Source organism: Corylus avellana, chromosome 11 (assembly GCF_965113065.1).
Source record: "Corylus avellana chromosome 11, dhCorAvel1.hap1.2, whole genome shotgun sequence".
In the NCBI taxonomy this organism is placed as follows: Eukaryota; Viridiplantae; Streptophyta; class Magnoliopsida; order Fagales; family Betulaceae; genus Corylus; species Corylus avellana.
The window spans coordinates 5708958-5722034 of NC_142500.1; the positions used below are offsets into that span (position 1 = coordinate 5708958).

Genomic DNA, 13077 nt, shown 5'->3' on the forward strand with positions numbered 1-13077 from the left:
GATTAACCGCGCGCGTGTCCCTTACTTTTCTTATAAAGCACCTAAATTACCGTACAATTATACTTAAAATATCTAATATGTGTCAATTTTCTTTCTAAACTATTAAAAACACATGTCATTGTCAGATGAGAAGTATTTTTGTTGGACCGAGATTAACTGCACGCGTGTCCCTTCCTTTTCATATAAGCACCTAAATTACCGGACAATTATACTAAAATATCTAATGTGTTAATTTTCTTTCTAAACTATTAAAAACACATGTCAATGTCTCTTTTAATTATAACAAAAATACTATTTGGATATATACTCTCACTCAACTGTCAGTCATATCCCCTCTCTGCTAGGGTTTCATCTATAGCAGAGAGCGCCATCGTTTGTTCTCCTCCTCCGGCCCTCCTCCCCTCTCTCTCTTCCGTCTCCCTCCTCCCTTCTCATCTCATCGCCCTCTTTGTGTTTGTTTGTTTCTGTTGTTTTTGCTTATTTAGGTACTCTTTGTGCGTGATACTCATGGGGTTTTACTCAAATTTTTCCCTCCGTTTGAGTGTGCCGCCGATCTCCTCCGTGCCTGCTTCGCTGCCCACCATCTTCTGCTGGGCTTTTTTCTCGCGCCCCCCACCTCGATGAGCTTCCAATGCCCCGTTTCGTTTTCGGTTTCCGGCGAGTGCGCGATCGGCTCTTCTTTCCGACTGCTGTCATCCCCTCAGTGTGCTTTTTTCTGTTGGTCATTTCCCTATAATTTTGTTTGGCTTTCCTTTTTTATTCTTTATGTCTTGTCTTGTTTTGTTTTGTTTCCCTGGTTTTGTTTTTGTTTGTAATAATGCTCGGTCCTCTCTCTCGATCTGCTCGCTTGATGCCTTTTGGGGTAGTTGATTTGGTCCAGACTTTTGGGTTGTGGATGTGAATGTTATCCTAGCTTTCGGGTCGAGGAACATGAGTTTTGGCTTGGGGTTCTCTGCCCTTAATGCCGAGAAATAAGAGCTACCTATGCATTGGTTTAAGTCAGTTTGGCGCAGATCTGCTGTTTAATTTGAAAATTAGTCATAGGTTAGTGGATTTTGTATGAGCATAGAATGTAATATGTCATCTTTGACGCTTGTAACCTCGTAATTTCGGCTATGGTTGTTTCAGAGCTTTGCTCTGTATTGTTTGAGCTTTATGTTCGTTTATCAATGAATGAGATTTGATTGTTTCAAAAAAAAAAAAAAACACAAAACAAAAATACCCTTTAGAAAATAAAAATAAAAAATCTTAAAATTATAACAAAAGACCCCTTGGTTTTTAAAAACCAAAATTAATTGTTTTTTTTTTTTTTTTCTAAAAAAACAAAAAGACTAAAATAACCTCCTCATAGGGGTGGACAAATTAACCGTTTATCACCTACCGACTGACCCTTCACTTTGAGGATAATGATTTTGGTGTGACCACCGAATTTTGATCAGACACGTGGTAGTATTCATTACGTTCTAAATTCTATAATATATATTAGAAAATAGTCTACATACTTCCTTCAAAAAGAAATTTTTTTTTTACATCCTAATTTTTTTTTAAAAAAAATGTTTTAACTTTTTTTATTAATGGTATTTTAGTCGTTAAGAGAACATTGGCAATTTTTTGTTAGTTTAATACATCAATCTTTTACTTAGGAGTGGGGTTCACTGTTCAGCCCCATAAAGATGGACAATTTTGTCCTTTACAACAGTACATGGCGTCTGAGAGAGTAAGTAATGAATTGGACTTGAAGCCTAATAACACAGATTTGGGCCTTAAGCCCAAAGTAAAAGGATAGTGTCCTAATGGCCCCATGGAGTGATCACAGAGGTTAAAAGGGAGAGGAAGATAGTTGGGCCAAAGGCCCAATACATGGTAGGATGGGAAAAGACGAATATGACCCTACTTCAAGAGGATAGAAAGAGATAGTAGAGCCATCTGATTCCTTAAGTCTTGCATTCAAAAACCTACTTGCTAGCTACTGAACAACCCATTATGATGACAAATAATCTTTTTTAAGTCCTTGATAATTTGATAATATGATAACATTCTTAATCAACATTGACCTGCAATCTCAAAACAAATAATCTTTCTGTCTCTTCACAGTTATATACAACATTTTTAGAAATGCTCCAAGCAGGTTGATCAAAGTCTCCAACACACACCATAGGGAACTTACTTTGAATCTTTACAAGATCCTCAGATCTTGTTGGCTACCAACACCAAACTTTATTTCTTACAACACTTGGTAGCTTGGCATCAACCTGACTTCCAGCATCATAGACAATTTTATGCCCAAATTCTTCATAAAGAACCTCATTTTTAGAAACACATATGAGGTCCCAAGCTACATCTGCTCTAGAGTGAACAGCATCAGTCCTCTACCACAAAAATCAATTGAAATTTTGTTCCAACAGCCTGATGATGTTCTTGGGTAGAATAAAAATGGTGGACCAGTATACTTGGACAGTACTATATAATACAGAAGATACCAACTGCAACCAAACAGCAAAGGATAACTTCTTAGAAAACCAAGAGTTTATGTGAGCTGATATTTTCTCTAATAAAACTCCACAATCTGCAGCAGTCAATTTTTTAGCCAAGCTTTGTGGAAGAAACCAGTTAAAGACCCATACGGGGTTGGGGCTTAATTTGCTACTCTTCATAGAAAAAAATGGTATTTTTACCAACATTGGGCTTATGAAATCGCAAACCCAGCCCATTAGGGACGGCGGTACGGATTTACAATTCACTCCCTCAACTCAGTAGGCACTACCAGCTTTTGGCGCGAATATTGGAACTCCAATTCAATTAATTCCCCCAATTAGGGTTTTATCCGAGGAGTCCCTTCTCCTTTGTCTCCCCCTTCTGTGCAACAATGACCAATTCCTCCGATCAGCTGGAGGAAATCAAAGCCCTCATTTCCTCGGGCGCAAGAGCCAACAAATGCTTCGCTTTCTCAACCCTCTTACACTTCCAAGAACAGTCCAGCGACTGTCCTGATTCGATTCAAGCCCTTGTTGGAAGTTCTCAGACTCTTTTATCTTTACTCGTCGCTGATATCTCAGACGAAGACGAAGAAGTGTAAGTTTCAAGTAGAAATTCACAAAATGGAGGGTAATTGAATATATATATATATATATATATATATATATATATATATATATATATATATATATATATATATATATGAAGTGTAAGTTTCAAGTAGAAATTCACAAAATGGAGGGTAATTGAATATATATATATATATATATATATATATAATTGGTTTTGAGTAATTGGTTTTGAATTGCTTGCAGTGCTGCACAGGCTTTGAAGTGTTTGGGTTTCATGATCTATCATCCGTCCCTTGTTACTGCAATTGCAGGTATGGCTTTCTATGTATAATCTGTCAGCTATCAGATATTGGTTGTTTCACGACTCTTAAAAATATGTGGATTTTAGAAGTAGTCGGGCTGAAACTGCAATCCTGGTTGACCAGTAATTGTTTACTTCTCTATTAATGTCAAATGGAGTTCGTAATCGACGTTTTCTCTTTATTGGTTTTGTAGTGGATGATGCTGGTTTGGTCCTAGAGTCGATAGTTAAACTCATTACAACAACGAAAATGAAGGTAAATACTAGATTCTTGAATAATGATAGTTTTCCAAGAGTTGCTATACTCTTTTCATTTGCGGATTTTGATTTTGATTTTTTTTTTTTTCACATTTTAATTGCAGTCAGTTTGTAATTTAGGAGTGTGGTGCATATCTATCCAACAGTTCAATGCACCACTTCTAGATTTCCACTACAATTCACTGTTGCAGGCGGTTGTTCATGCCCTTGACAATCCTATTGGTTCTTTATCGATAACTTTTGAGGCTATCCAGGTATAATTAATTTTTCCGAGCTTTCATCATGTTTCTATTTTTGTTTTCTTTATAACTTTCTTGAATATGCTAGAGGATTTTATCTTATGTTGTTTCCTCATACAAATTATTTAATGACATCTAGAAAATCACTTAATTAGACTTTGTTCTACCAATGGCAGAAGAAAGTGAGTGGGCATATCATGGTCCTCAACTAATTCTAGTGATACTTCTTAAGTGGAACTCTGCATACTCATTGACTTATTCAGTGACTCGCAGGTTTTGATATCATTTTTTTTTCCTTCAAAGTGTTTAATGTCCATAACTTGTCCTGGAAAAAAGTGAAGGATTGTGAAATGGTTTGCATTTGCTCAAGTGTGGGTATCAAACTTGAATGAAGCATTCAGTTATACAAGAAATGTTACATTTTCATCTTAAATATATGATCCCAGTGTTAAACTCAACATTGTTGAGTAACCATATTTGTCCATTTATATATGATTGCTAAACCTCGCATCTCATATTAACCATGAATCAATATATGTGTGCATTCACTTGTTTCTCCTGCTAACCTTTTCATTCTATTATAATAGGCAGTGATGAAGTTATCAGCTCAATTAAGTGAGAAGATGAGAGACTCCTCGCATATATGGGCTCCTCCAATATATAGAAGACTTCTCAGCTTTGACAAGAGGGAGAGGGATATGTCAGAAAGGTGTCTGTTGAAGATTAAGTCTACAATATTACCTCCTCCACTAGTTCTCTCAAAGGTACTAACATGCTTATGTTGTTCTCCTTATATTTCAAGTTTATCTGTTGAGGTGCAGTAATGTTACAGAGACGTAAATCTGAATCATGAAAAGCTTGTACATGCTGACATGATGTAGCTACATAAATCTGTTACCTCCATCTTAATTTTCGCCACATTCGTGTTAAAAGAGTTGGCAAAGACAAAGGAAAAGGTCAAACCATGATTCAGTATTTCAAATAAAACATTTTTCTAGCTTCTGCTAAAATTTCAGAATCTTAAGAATCATGACCAAATTAGTTTTGCCCATTACATATCGTCATTGGTGCTTGTTAGAATTTGGATGTAACTTTTGTTTGTTCCAGGAAATTTTGCAAGCTAAGTCAGCAAGCGTTTTCTTCTTTACCATGACTGTATGTATGGTTCAAAAGTGAAATTCATGGGAACTTTGATATTGTGATACAAACTAAATTGACGATGCATTCAAAGTTTCAGATGGATGATTTTGACAAGTTTTAAGAAATTGAAACAAAACTTATTTCTTTTGCATATGAATGCAAAATGCATTAACAAAGTGACGTTTTAGCACAAAATGCTAGTAGATGTCAAATTATATCTTAAACTAGAATTTGAACATCAGACCAAGAGCAAGAAGTTGGGTCACAGCCCATTTGTACTCATGAATATATTTAAATATTAACTAAATCCAACTTTGATAATTTATTTGAATAAATAGTTTTTTTTTTAAAAATTAAAATAACAAATTTAAGGTTGTCTAGAAGCTCAAAATCAAGATTGGTTAACTGTACCAGCGGTTTTTTCTTTATCTCTTCAGCATATAGAAGATTTTCCATATGAAAATCTAGGACTTTGTTGCTTTTATAATGAACGAGGGCCATATTAGAGTTTTATAGTATCATATAATTAATAGTATTATGTTTCAACTTTAGTTAATGATAAAGATAAAGATGCAAAAGTTTCAACAAGACATATTCATGCCTACCTCACATTACCAGGCTTGAGTGTGTAGGGTAGAACCATGAGAAAGTTCCTCCAGTCTTGCTTTGATGCTGTTTTCAACTATGCACGTGTCAGCATGAAGTTCACCTAAAATGATTCCAACATTGAATATGTCTTGTTCTGTAATATAAAATCTCTACATGCACTTCATTCTTTCTTAAACAGGTACTTGTCAAAGATATGAAGCAAATATTGCTCACTAAGATGAAGGAGCTGCTAAACCAGGGTATGAAGGTTCAAACTATTCATGCATGGGGATGGTTTATTCGCTTACTAGGATCTCATGCAACAAAGAACAGATCTTTAATAAATGAAATGCTGAAAATTCCTGAACATACATTTTCAGATCTCAACCCACAAGTTCAGATTGCTTCACAGGTACTTCTGATCGAGTTAGCCTTTTTGGAAACCAGGTCTTGGTTTCCAGTCAATCATGATATTATCTCGAAGAATGGTTCATTATTTACTGGATTTATTACCAATGAAATAGGATCCTAAAGTAGAAAGTGCTTTCATCCATATCTTTAATTCAATGCTGCCATGAAGTGGTCCCCTTTTGAAAGATATGAATTTATCATGGGTCATCAAGAATTTGCAGAAATCCTAAATCAAGAAATTACAAGGGTCCTTGTTTAACTCAGAAAAGGATATATGGTTATCAACTACTGAGTGGGCTTGGTCCTAACTCATAGGCTCATATGGCTAGGTTAGCCCCAAGTTCCCATGGCAATACAAAGAAAGAAAGAAAGAAAGAAAAAACGCTAAAGAACTCCCTAATTATGTGTTTATTTTATCGCCTGTGGTAATTTTTGGATTAAGAATATTTCAGAAGTATTCTGTTATAACACTTCGAATGTTATTATTCCATATAACATTATTTTTCTGGGATTAAAATATTTCATCAGTCCATTATAATATGGTTATGTACCTTGATTTTGCAGGTTGCTTGGGAAGGTCTTATTGATGCTCTTATTCATCCTCCAGTAGTATCTTGTGAGATAGATGCAGCTAAGGAGGAGAATGGTGTACAACAGGTGCAAACGTCTGGAGAGAACAGTGGTGAAATCCAGGCAAACGGATTCTCAAAAAGCATAAAGCTTGTAATGACTCCTCTTATAGGCATCATGTTGAGTAAATGTGATATATCTGTTCACTCATCCTGCTTGAACACGTGGTGTTGTCTGCTGCATAAACTTGATACCTCTGTCAATGATCCATCAGTGATAAAACTGGTGTTAGAGCCTATCTTTGAAGCTGTTTTTCTCATTGGTCCTGGTAGTAAGAGCATGAGATTATGGAAACTGTGCCTAGATCTACTTGATGATTTTATTTTAGCAAAATGTAGAGATGTGGAATATGATGCAGATAACCTTGCAAGCCATCATTTATCAGCTAGAACCTCCATTCTTGGACCTTATACACCTGGCCAATTCTCATCGAAGCAGTACTCTGTTAAATGGTTGCCTTGGGATATTTGTCAGTTGGACTTCCATTTAAAGATGATTTGTATTCTTGTCAATCAAGCATCAATCGCAACTGTCACATATGAACATAGAAGATTATCATGTGATGCTGCTTTGGCGCTATTTACATCTGTTTTAAAAGGGGTTCAATTGGAGTTGAGAAAGCCATCCACTAACTATAATGACATTATGTTATGTTTGGGTGCAGTATTAAGATTCATAAAGAAGATATGCGAAGATGTAAGTTCAGAAGGAAGTGATAGTAATGACTTGCATCATTCTTCCCTTCGGTTTATAGAGGCTGTCAGTCAGGAGTTAGAACCTGCTATATTGGGATGCCCTCTTTACAAGGTTCCATTAGACCAAAAGTACATTGACAACCTGCAATCAGTTAATATCATTAGACATGCAAAAGTTCTGGATATCTGCTCTATTGCTTATATGAACATGGTTTCACCAGTGGTTTATTTAGTTGCGGTCTACTTTTCTGTGGTGTTGCAGTTAACTATGAAGACATCCAACACACAGTTCATTTTACAGGGAATGCATAAATATTTCAAATTTTTATTCTCTACATATGATCCCGTGGAAAATCTCCTTGCCACTATCAATTTATTGTATAAGTGTGTCAGTTCCAACTGCTTAAATATATGGATGGCAATAGCCAAAGGTCTGAAAGACTGCATGGATGATGTCAAGGAACTTTTAATATTAAGAACGGAGTCTGACAGCACTGTTTACCTTGCGTTATGCTATTTCTTAGCCTACCCATTTTCTGTATGCTCTTGCCCCCAGAAAAATTCAACCTCACTGATTAGTTTCTCCTCGGAAAAGCCTCATGTTTCACCACTAGGAAAGTTTGAGCTTGAACATATTATTGAAGTGTGGATGTCACTTTATGGTTCTCTTAAAGCTTCACAGAATAAGGGTTCTGCTATGAACAGTTTCCGTGAGGATTTGTGTTCAATGTTAAATGGCTGCCTTGATGAATCTGCTAGCATGCTTGAGTCTGCCAATGATGGTGATTTAATTTACAAGGATCTGGTCCTTGATCTCCTTTCTTTATCTGGTGATATTGTGATATGTCTCCTGGAAGAGATCTGTACTTCAGAAGTAGGTTCGGATGAAAGTAGATGCAACTATAGTGGTGACTATAAAATATCCAGTGGTATGAACAGTAGATTGAGATTTGCTGCCAGGTATGTGCAAAGATTGTTTCTTAGATCCACAAAGCTCTCATGGAGCCCTGATAGGATGTCAAGGCATAATTTTATTGCAGATTGGCTGCGTGCCAATTTTGGACCTGGGGATCCCATCATTTCATAGATGGAGTTTTGGACATCATGTACAAATGAATTGATTCAATTCAATTTTATAGGACTGAGTTTTGGACATCATGTAAATTGTTAATCTAAAATGAAACCCTCATTATCCAAGGAATAGGACTGAGTTTCAATTTTATAAATGTTCATGACTTATTTCAAGTTGTTAACAAAAATGAGGGCATCATCAATTTTTACAGAAAAAATGGGCTTTTTCGAAATTGAAATTTGATGAAAACAAAAAGTGATAGTTTTGTGTTTTTTTGAGGGGTGCTTAATCTCTTCCATATACCATTGCTCATGTTTCAAGTGTCATCATACAGATATTTGAAGTTGCTATGGACAAATATAGCAATAGATCCCCCAACTGGTCTTGTTGCGACATTGAGGTAACTCAACAGCTGGTTTCTTTCTCTTTGTGCTTGGGTCATTACATATGTGGTCTCATTATGACTGTCGCACTTTGCCATGAAGTCCCAGGGTATTTTCTGCATTGGCACGCTTTGTCAGTTGTCTTCCCATTAAGCAAGATATCCTCTTGTTCATTGAGGTACGCACCTACCTTGTTCCTTTAATTAAAGGAAAATGTTTTTAATAGAAAATCGTTTCAGGAAAAAAAAAAAAAAAAGATTTGTTTTAAGCTGTTTGGTTGAGATGTGAAATTGATTCTCTATTTGTATAAAAAAAAATCAATGTAAAAACCCTCAAAGGCCAATAATACCACAGCCCTCAAGGGCCAAAAATCAAGTAGCAAATCTGGAGCAAGGAGTGGGACAGTGAATTAGAAGTCCGGTCTGCTAGATCGGAGGTCACAGGTGGCGGCATGGATGCAGAGGAGTGAGGCGGGAGAGGTGGTGGTTGTGGTGCAGAGTGAGGGGAGTGGAGGTAGTGGTGGTGGGGTGAGGAGGGAGGAAGGCAATGATGGAGATAGTGCAAAAGAGTTGTGTTTCTGGAAAATGACTTAAGGTTGATTAAAGCATTAGTCATTTTCAACCACTTCGATTGCAAACTTCTATTGATCAGGAAAATATTTTCTGTTACTAGAAGAGAAATTTATCTGCTCTACTAGCTCATTGAAGAAACATATGAACAGTTCATAAAGTAAGCATGTATCAAGCTCCTTTTTTTTTCCCCTGAATAAGTTGAAAGAGAATATGCTTTTGATGTCTTGTTCCCTCTTTACACTAAAGCTTTTCTTGAGAGAGAGAGAGAGAGTCTTAAAGAAAACGTGTTTAGAACATCTCCAATTGAATTGGTGATCAGAATCTTGAAGTTTTCTTCCTTACTTTCATGTAGAGGTTCTACTTGAAAAGATTAATCCTGTTTGACTAGCATTAATCTTTTCTTGTTCTTACTTGCAGATAATTTCTTTTCCACTGCTTCAATGGCTGTCACATATAGAGAAAGTGGATGAAAGCACCAAATATCAACTTCAACTCTTGTGGGGTGAAATCCTTAATCGTCTACGAAGCAGTCAGCCACCAATAATCTTTGATTCTGCATTCCTCGAACTCCAGGCACCTCTTCTCAAAGAAACTCTTGATCACCCAAATACCTCCATTTCAGAGCCTACCATCACCTTCTGGAATTCCACTTATGGCGAACAAGGCAAGTTGGATTACCCTCAAAGCTTGCTACATGTGTTGGACAAGCTCTCTAGAAATGGAAGAATAAACCTCCACAGGAGAAGCCTACCATTTCTTGAAAGATGTCATTCTAGACTAGGAGTCGACACTGCTTCACAGAGATTCATGGTGAGCACTGCAAAGCATAATAAGAGCTCCAAAAGAGTAGAGTTTGTAGAGGATACAGTGAATCAACTTCAGCATGTTGAGAAGCTGCCTTCAAGGTTAAAAAGGAAAAGGTTGGAACTAACTGAACATCAAAAGGAAGTGAGACGAGCGCAGCAAGGAAGGGACAGAGACTGTTGTGGGCACGGCCCGGGGATCCGGACATATACTAGTGTTGATTTTTCGCAGGGGAATGAGGATTCACAAGAGAGCCAGGAAATCCAGAATCCAGTGTCCTTCTTGGAGATGTTACAAAAAGCTGCTTAATCGTTGGATGATGCTCCCAAGTTGACCAGTCATGCTCTAAGGGAGTTCTCTGCCAGCCTTTGTTGTTTTGATCTTGTTGTAAGTTCTAGTGTATCAATTTTTTGTCACCTGTCCCCAAAGGGACTATTTCAATGTATGAAATATATGGTAATATCATGTATATTTTGATCTATATAAAATATATAGAAGTATTTTATATATTTTATAAGCATTGTATAATGTGTAAACTATTTTTAGTTGTAGAGAGCTTTTGTTCCGTGCTTTGAAAATTGAGAAATGATATTTAGTAGATTTTTATACTACTGCCATGCAATTATGATGATGTGGTACTGAATATCAACTATTGATTTTTATTTTTACAAGCCCTTGTTGATCTAAATGTTGATTTTCATAGTTGTATGACAGTTTACTAAACAAAATTACTCTTCAAAATTACTATTGTTTAGAAGAGCAATATGAAACCTTCGAGCTGCAAGAAAAGATATAAAGAATATCGATTAAACTAGTTTAAGTCTACCTATGTCGTTTCCAAATCTTTTTATTGTGGGTAAATTAATTAATATTGATTAAGTCAATTAGATATATATATGTATGCGAATAAAATATGGGAAAAGTTCACATCATATCTCCCTCAAGCTACCATCTAATTGATAATGTCATTTCAAACTTTCAATTAGGACAATCTCACTAAAGCTACCAAAAAATTGTCAATGCCCCCAAGGCCAGCAAAAAGACAAAAATACCCCTATAAATTTGAAAAAAAAAAAACAAAAAAAAAAAATTTAAAGAGAACGATTTTTTTTTTTAAAATTAAAAAACAATTTTTTTTTTTTTTTTTTTTTTTTTTTTTTTTTAAATTTAGGGAAAATTACACTTTACCCCTCAAAGTTTGGGGTCATTTTCAATTCGACCTTCAATGTTTCAATTTTTGGAATCTACCTCTCCAAACTTGCCAAACTTTTGCAATTCGGCCATTCCGTTAGTCAAACCGCTTTGACTGACGGAACGGTGATCACGTGCAACACACGTGATCACTTATGGCCTTTTATCCCTAAAATGCCCCCATCCCTTCCAACCACGCACGGTTGGACATTTTCTCTCTCTCTAGAAATGGCTTCTGCAACCACGTACACCAGCCTTGTCCTTGTCAATGGCAGACTCATCATGCTTACTAACTCTGCCTCCACCCTTCACTGCCAACACGAAAAACCCATATCCAATTCTCTGTATCCCATTCATACCCATAGCCAGCTTTACAGCCCAGACCTTAGACTGGGCTCAACAAGAAGAAGACAATATTTGTAATTTGAGTGTCTAAATATTTACAGCATGTCTGTACCCAAAATTGGATAGGAGTTGAAGCAATCAAGAGGGGAAATGAACAAATAAACGATGAGAAAATCCAAAAATCATGTACAAGGTTGGCAAGCAGATACGAAGAGAGCTCTCCGACTTGCTCCTCACTAACAAGGTCTTGCAGTACACTATTTTCCCTGAGGCTTCTTTGGGAGCCGACCGGTACCTTTCTTCCCTCACCACCATTAGCGATGTTGAAGTCTCCGGCGATTTGCAGGTATTCCCATATGAATAGGCCGTGTGTGATAGGGCGTGCGTATGTGCGTGTCTGAAGGTTGAAGGCATGGGGGTATTTTGGGTACGAAAAGGCCATAAGTGATCACGTGTGTTGCATGTGATCACTGTTCCGTCAGTTAAAGCGGCTTTGACTGATGGAATGGTCGAATTGCAAAAGTTTGACAAGTTTAGGAGGGTGAATTACAAAAATTAAAATATTAGAGGTCAAATTAAAAATGATCCTAAACTTTGAAGAGGTAAAGTGTAATTTTTCCTTTAATTTATTAAGGTATTTTCCTCGTTAGGAGGACATTGACAATTTTTTACTGTACTACCTGCCTGTCATCCCTATATTCTGCTTGTTGCTTCTCCAAGATATATCCCCTCTAGCAAGAAGAAAGATATATCCTGAAGTAGACTTCCTGCTATCTACACATCCAGCAAAATCTGAATCTAAATATCCAACCATCTCCAAATGGTCAGTGTGTCGGTATGTCAAACATTAGTCCTTGGTACCTTGCAAATACTGCATGACTTTCTTTGCAGCTTTCCAATGTTCCAATCTTGGGTTGCTTTGATCTCGACCCAGCATTCCAATTGCCATTACAATGTCAGGTCTAGTGCAGACCTGTGCATACAATAGGCTGCCAACTGCAGATGCATATGAGATACTTTTCGTCAGCTCTTGCTTCAATGCATTATGGGGACACGAATCTTTACTGAATTTATCCCCTTTAATGATAGGTGCGACAAAAGTTGAACAATTCTTCAGTCTGAATATGTCTAAAACTTTTTCAATGTAGGCCTTCTGAGACAATTTTAATATTCTTTGATATCTATCTCTGTGAATCTCTATGCCAATGACATAAGAGGCTTATCCCAAATCTTTCATTTCAAAGTTTTGAGAGAGGAACTGTTTGGTTTCGTGTAGCAAACCTAAATCATTACTTGCAAGTAAAATATCATCTACATATAGGACTAAGAAAATAACCTTACTCCCACTGACCTTAAGGTATATGCATTGATCAACAAAGTTCTCAATAAAACCATATGAGG

The 13077-nt window shown here is 36.6% G+C and overlaps 1 protein-coding gene across 2 annotated transcripts; it reads left to right on the top strand.

The window, feature by feature from the left end:
- The first annotated feature begins 2841 nt into the window (after positions 1-2841).
- Positions 2842-10649, top strand: LOC132165994 (uncharacterized). Of its 2 annotated transcripts, none has more exons than XM_059576730.2 (10): positions 2842-3072; positions 3291-3358; positions 3543-3604; positions 3711-3860; positions 4433-4609; positions 5773-5985; positions 6549-8269; positions 8716-8781; positions 8873-8942; positions 9754-10649. In XM_059576730.2, exons 1-10 carry the CDS (start codon positions 2867-2869, stop codon positions 10447-10449), a joined length of 3429 nt encoding a protein of 1142 aa, XP_059432713.2. In that variant the 5' UTR covers positions 2842-2866; the 3' UTR covers positions 10450-10649. The 2 variants fall into 2 exon arrangements, with proteins under 2 accessions (XP_059432713.2, XP_059432712.2); XM_059576729.2 differs by having other exon boundaries at positions 8867-8942; positions 9754-10648.
- The last annotated feature ends 2428 nt before the right edge of the window (positions 10650-13077 follow it).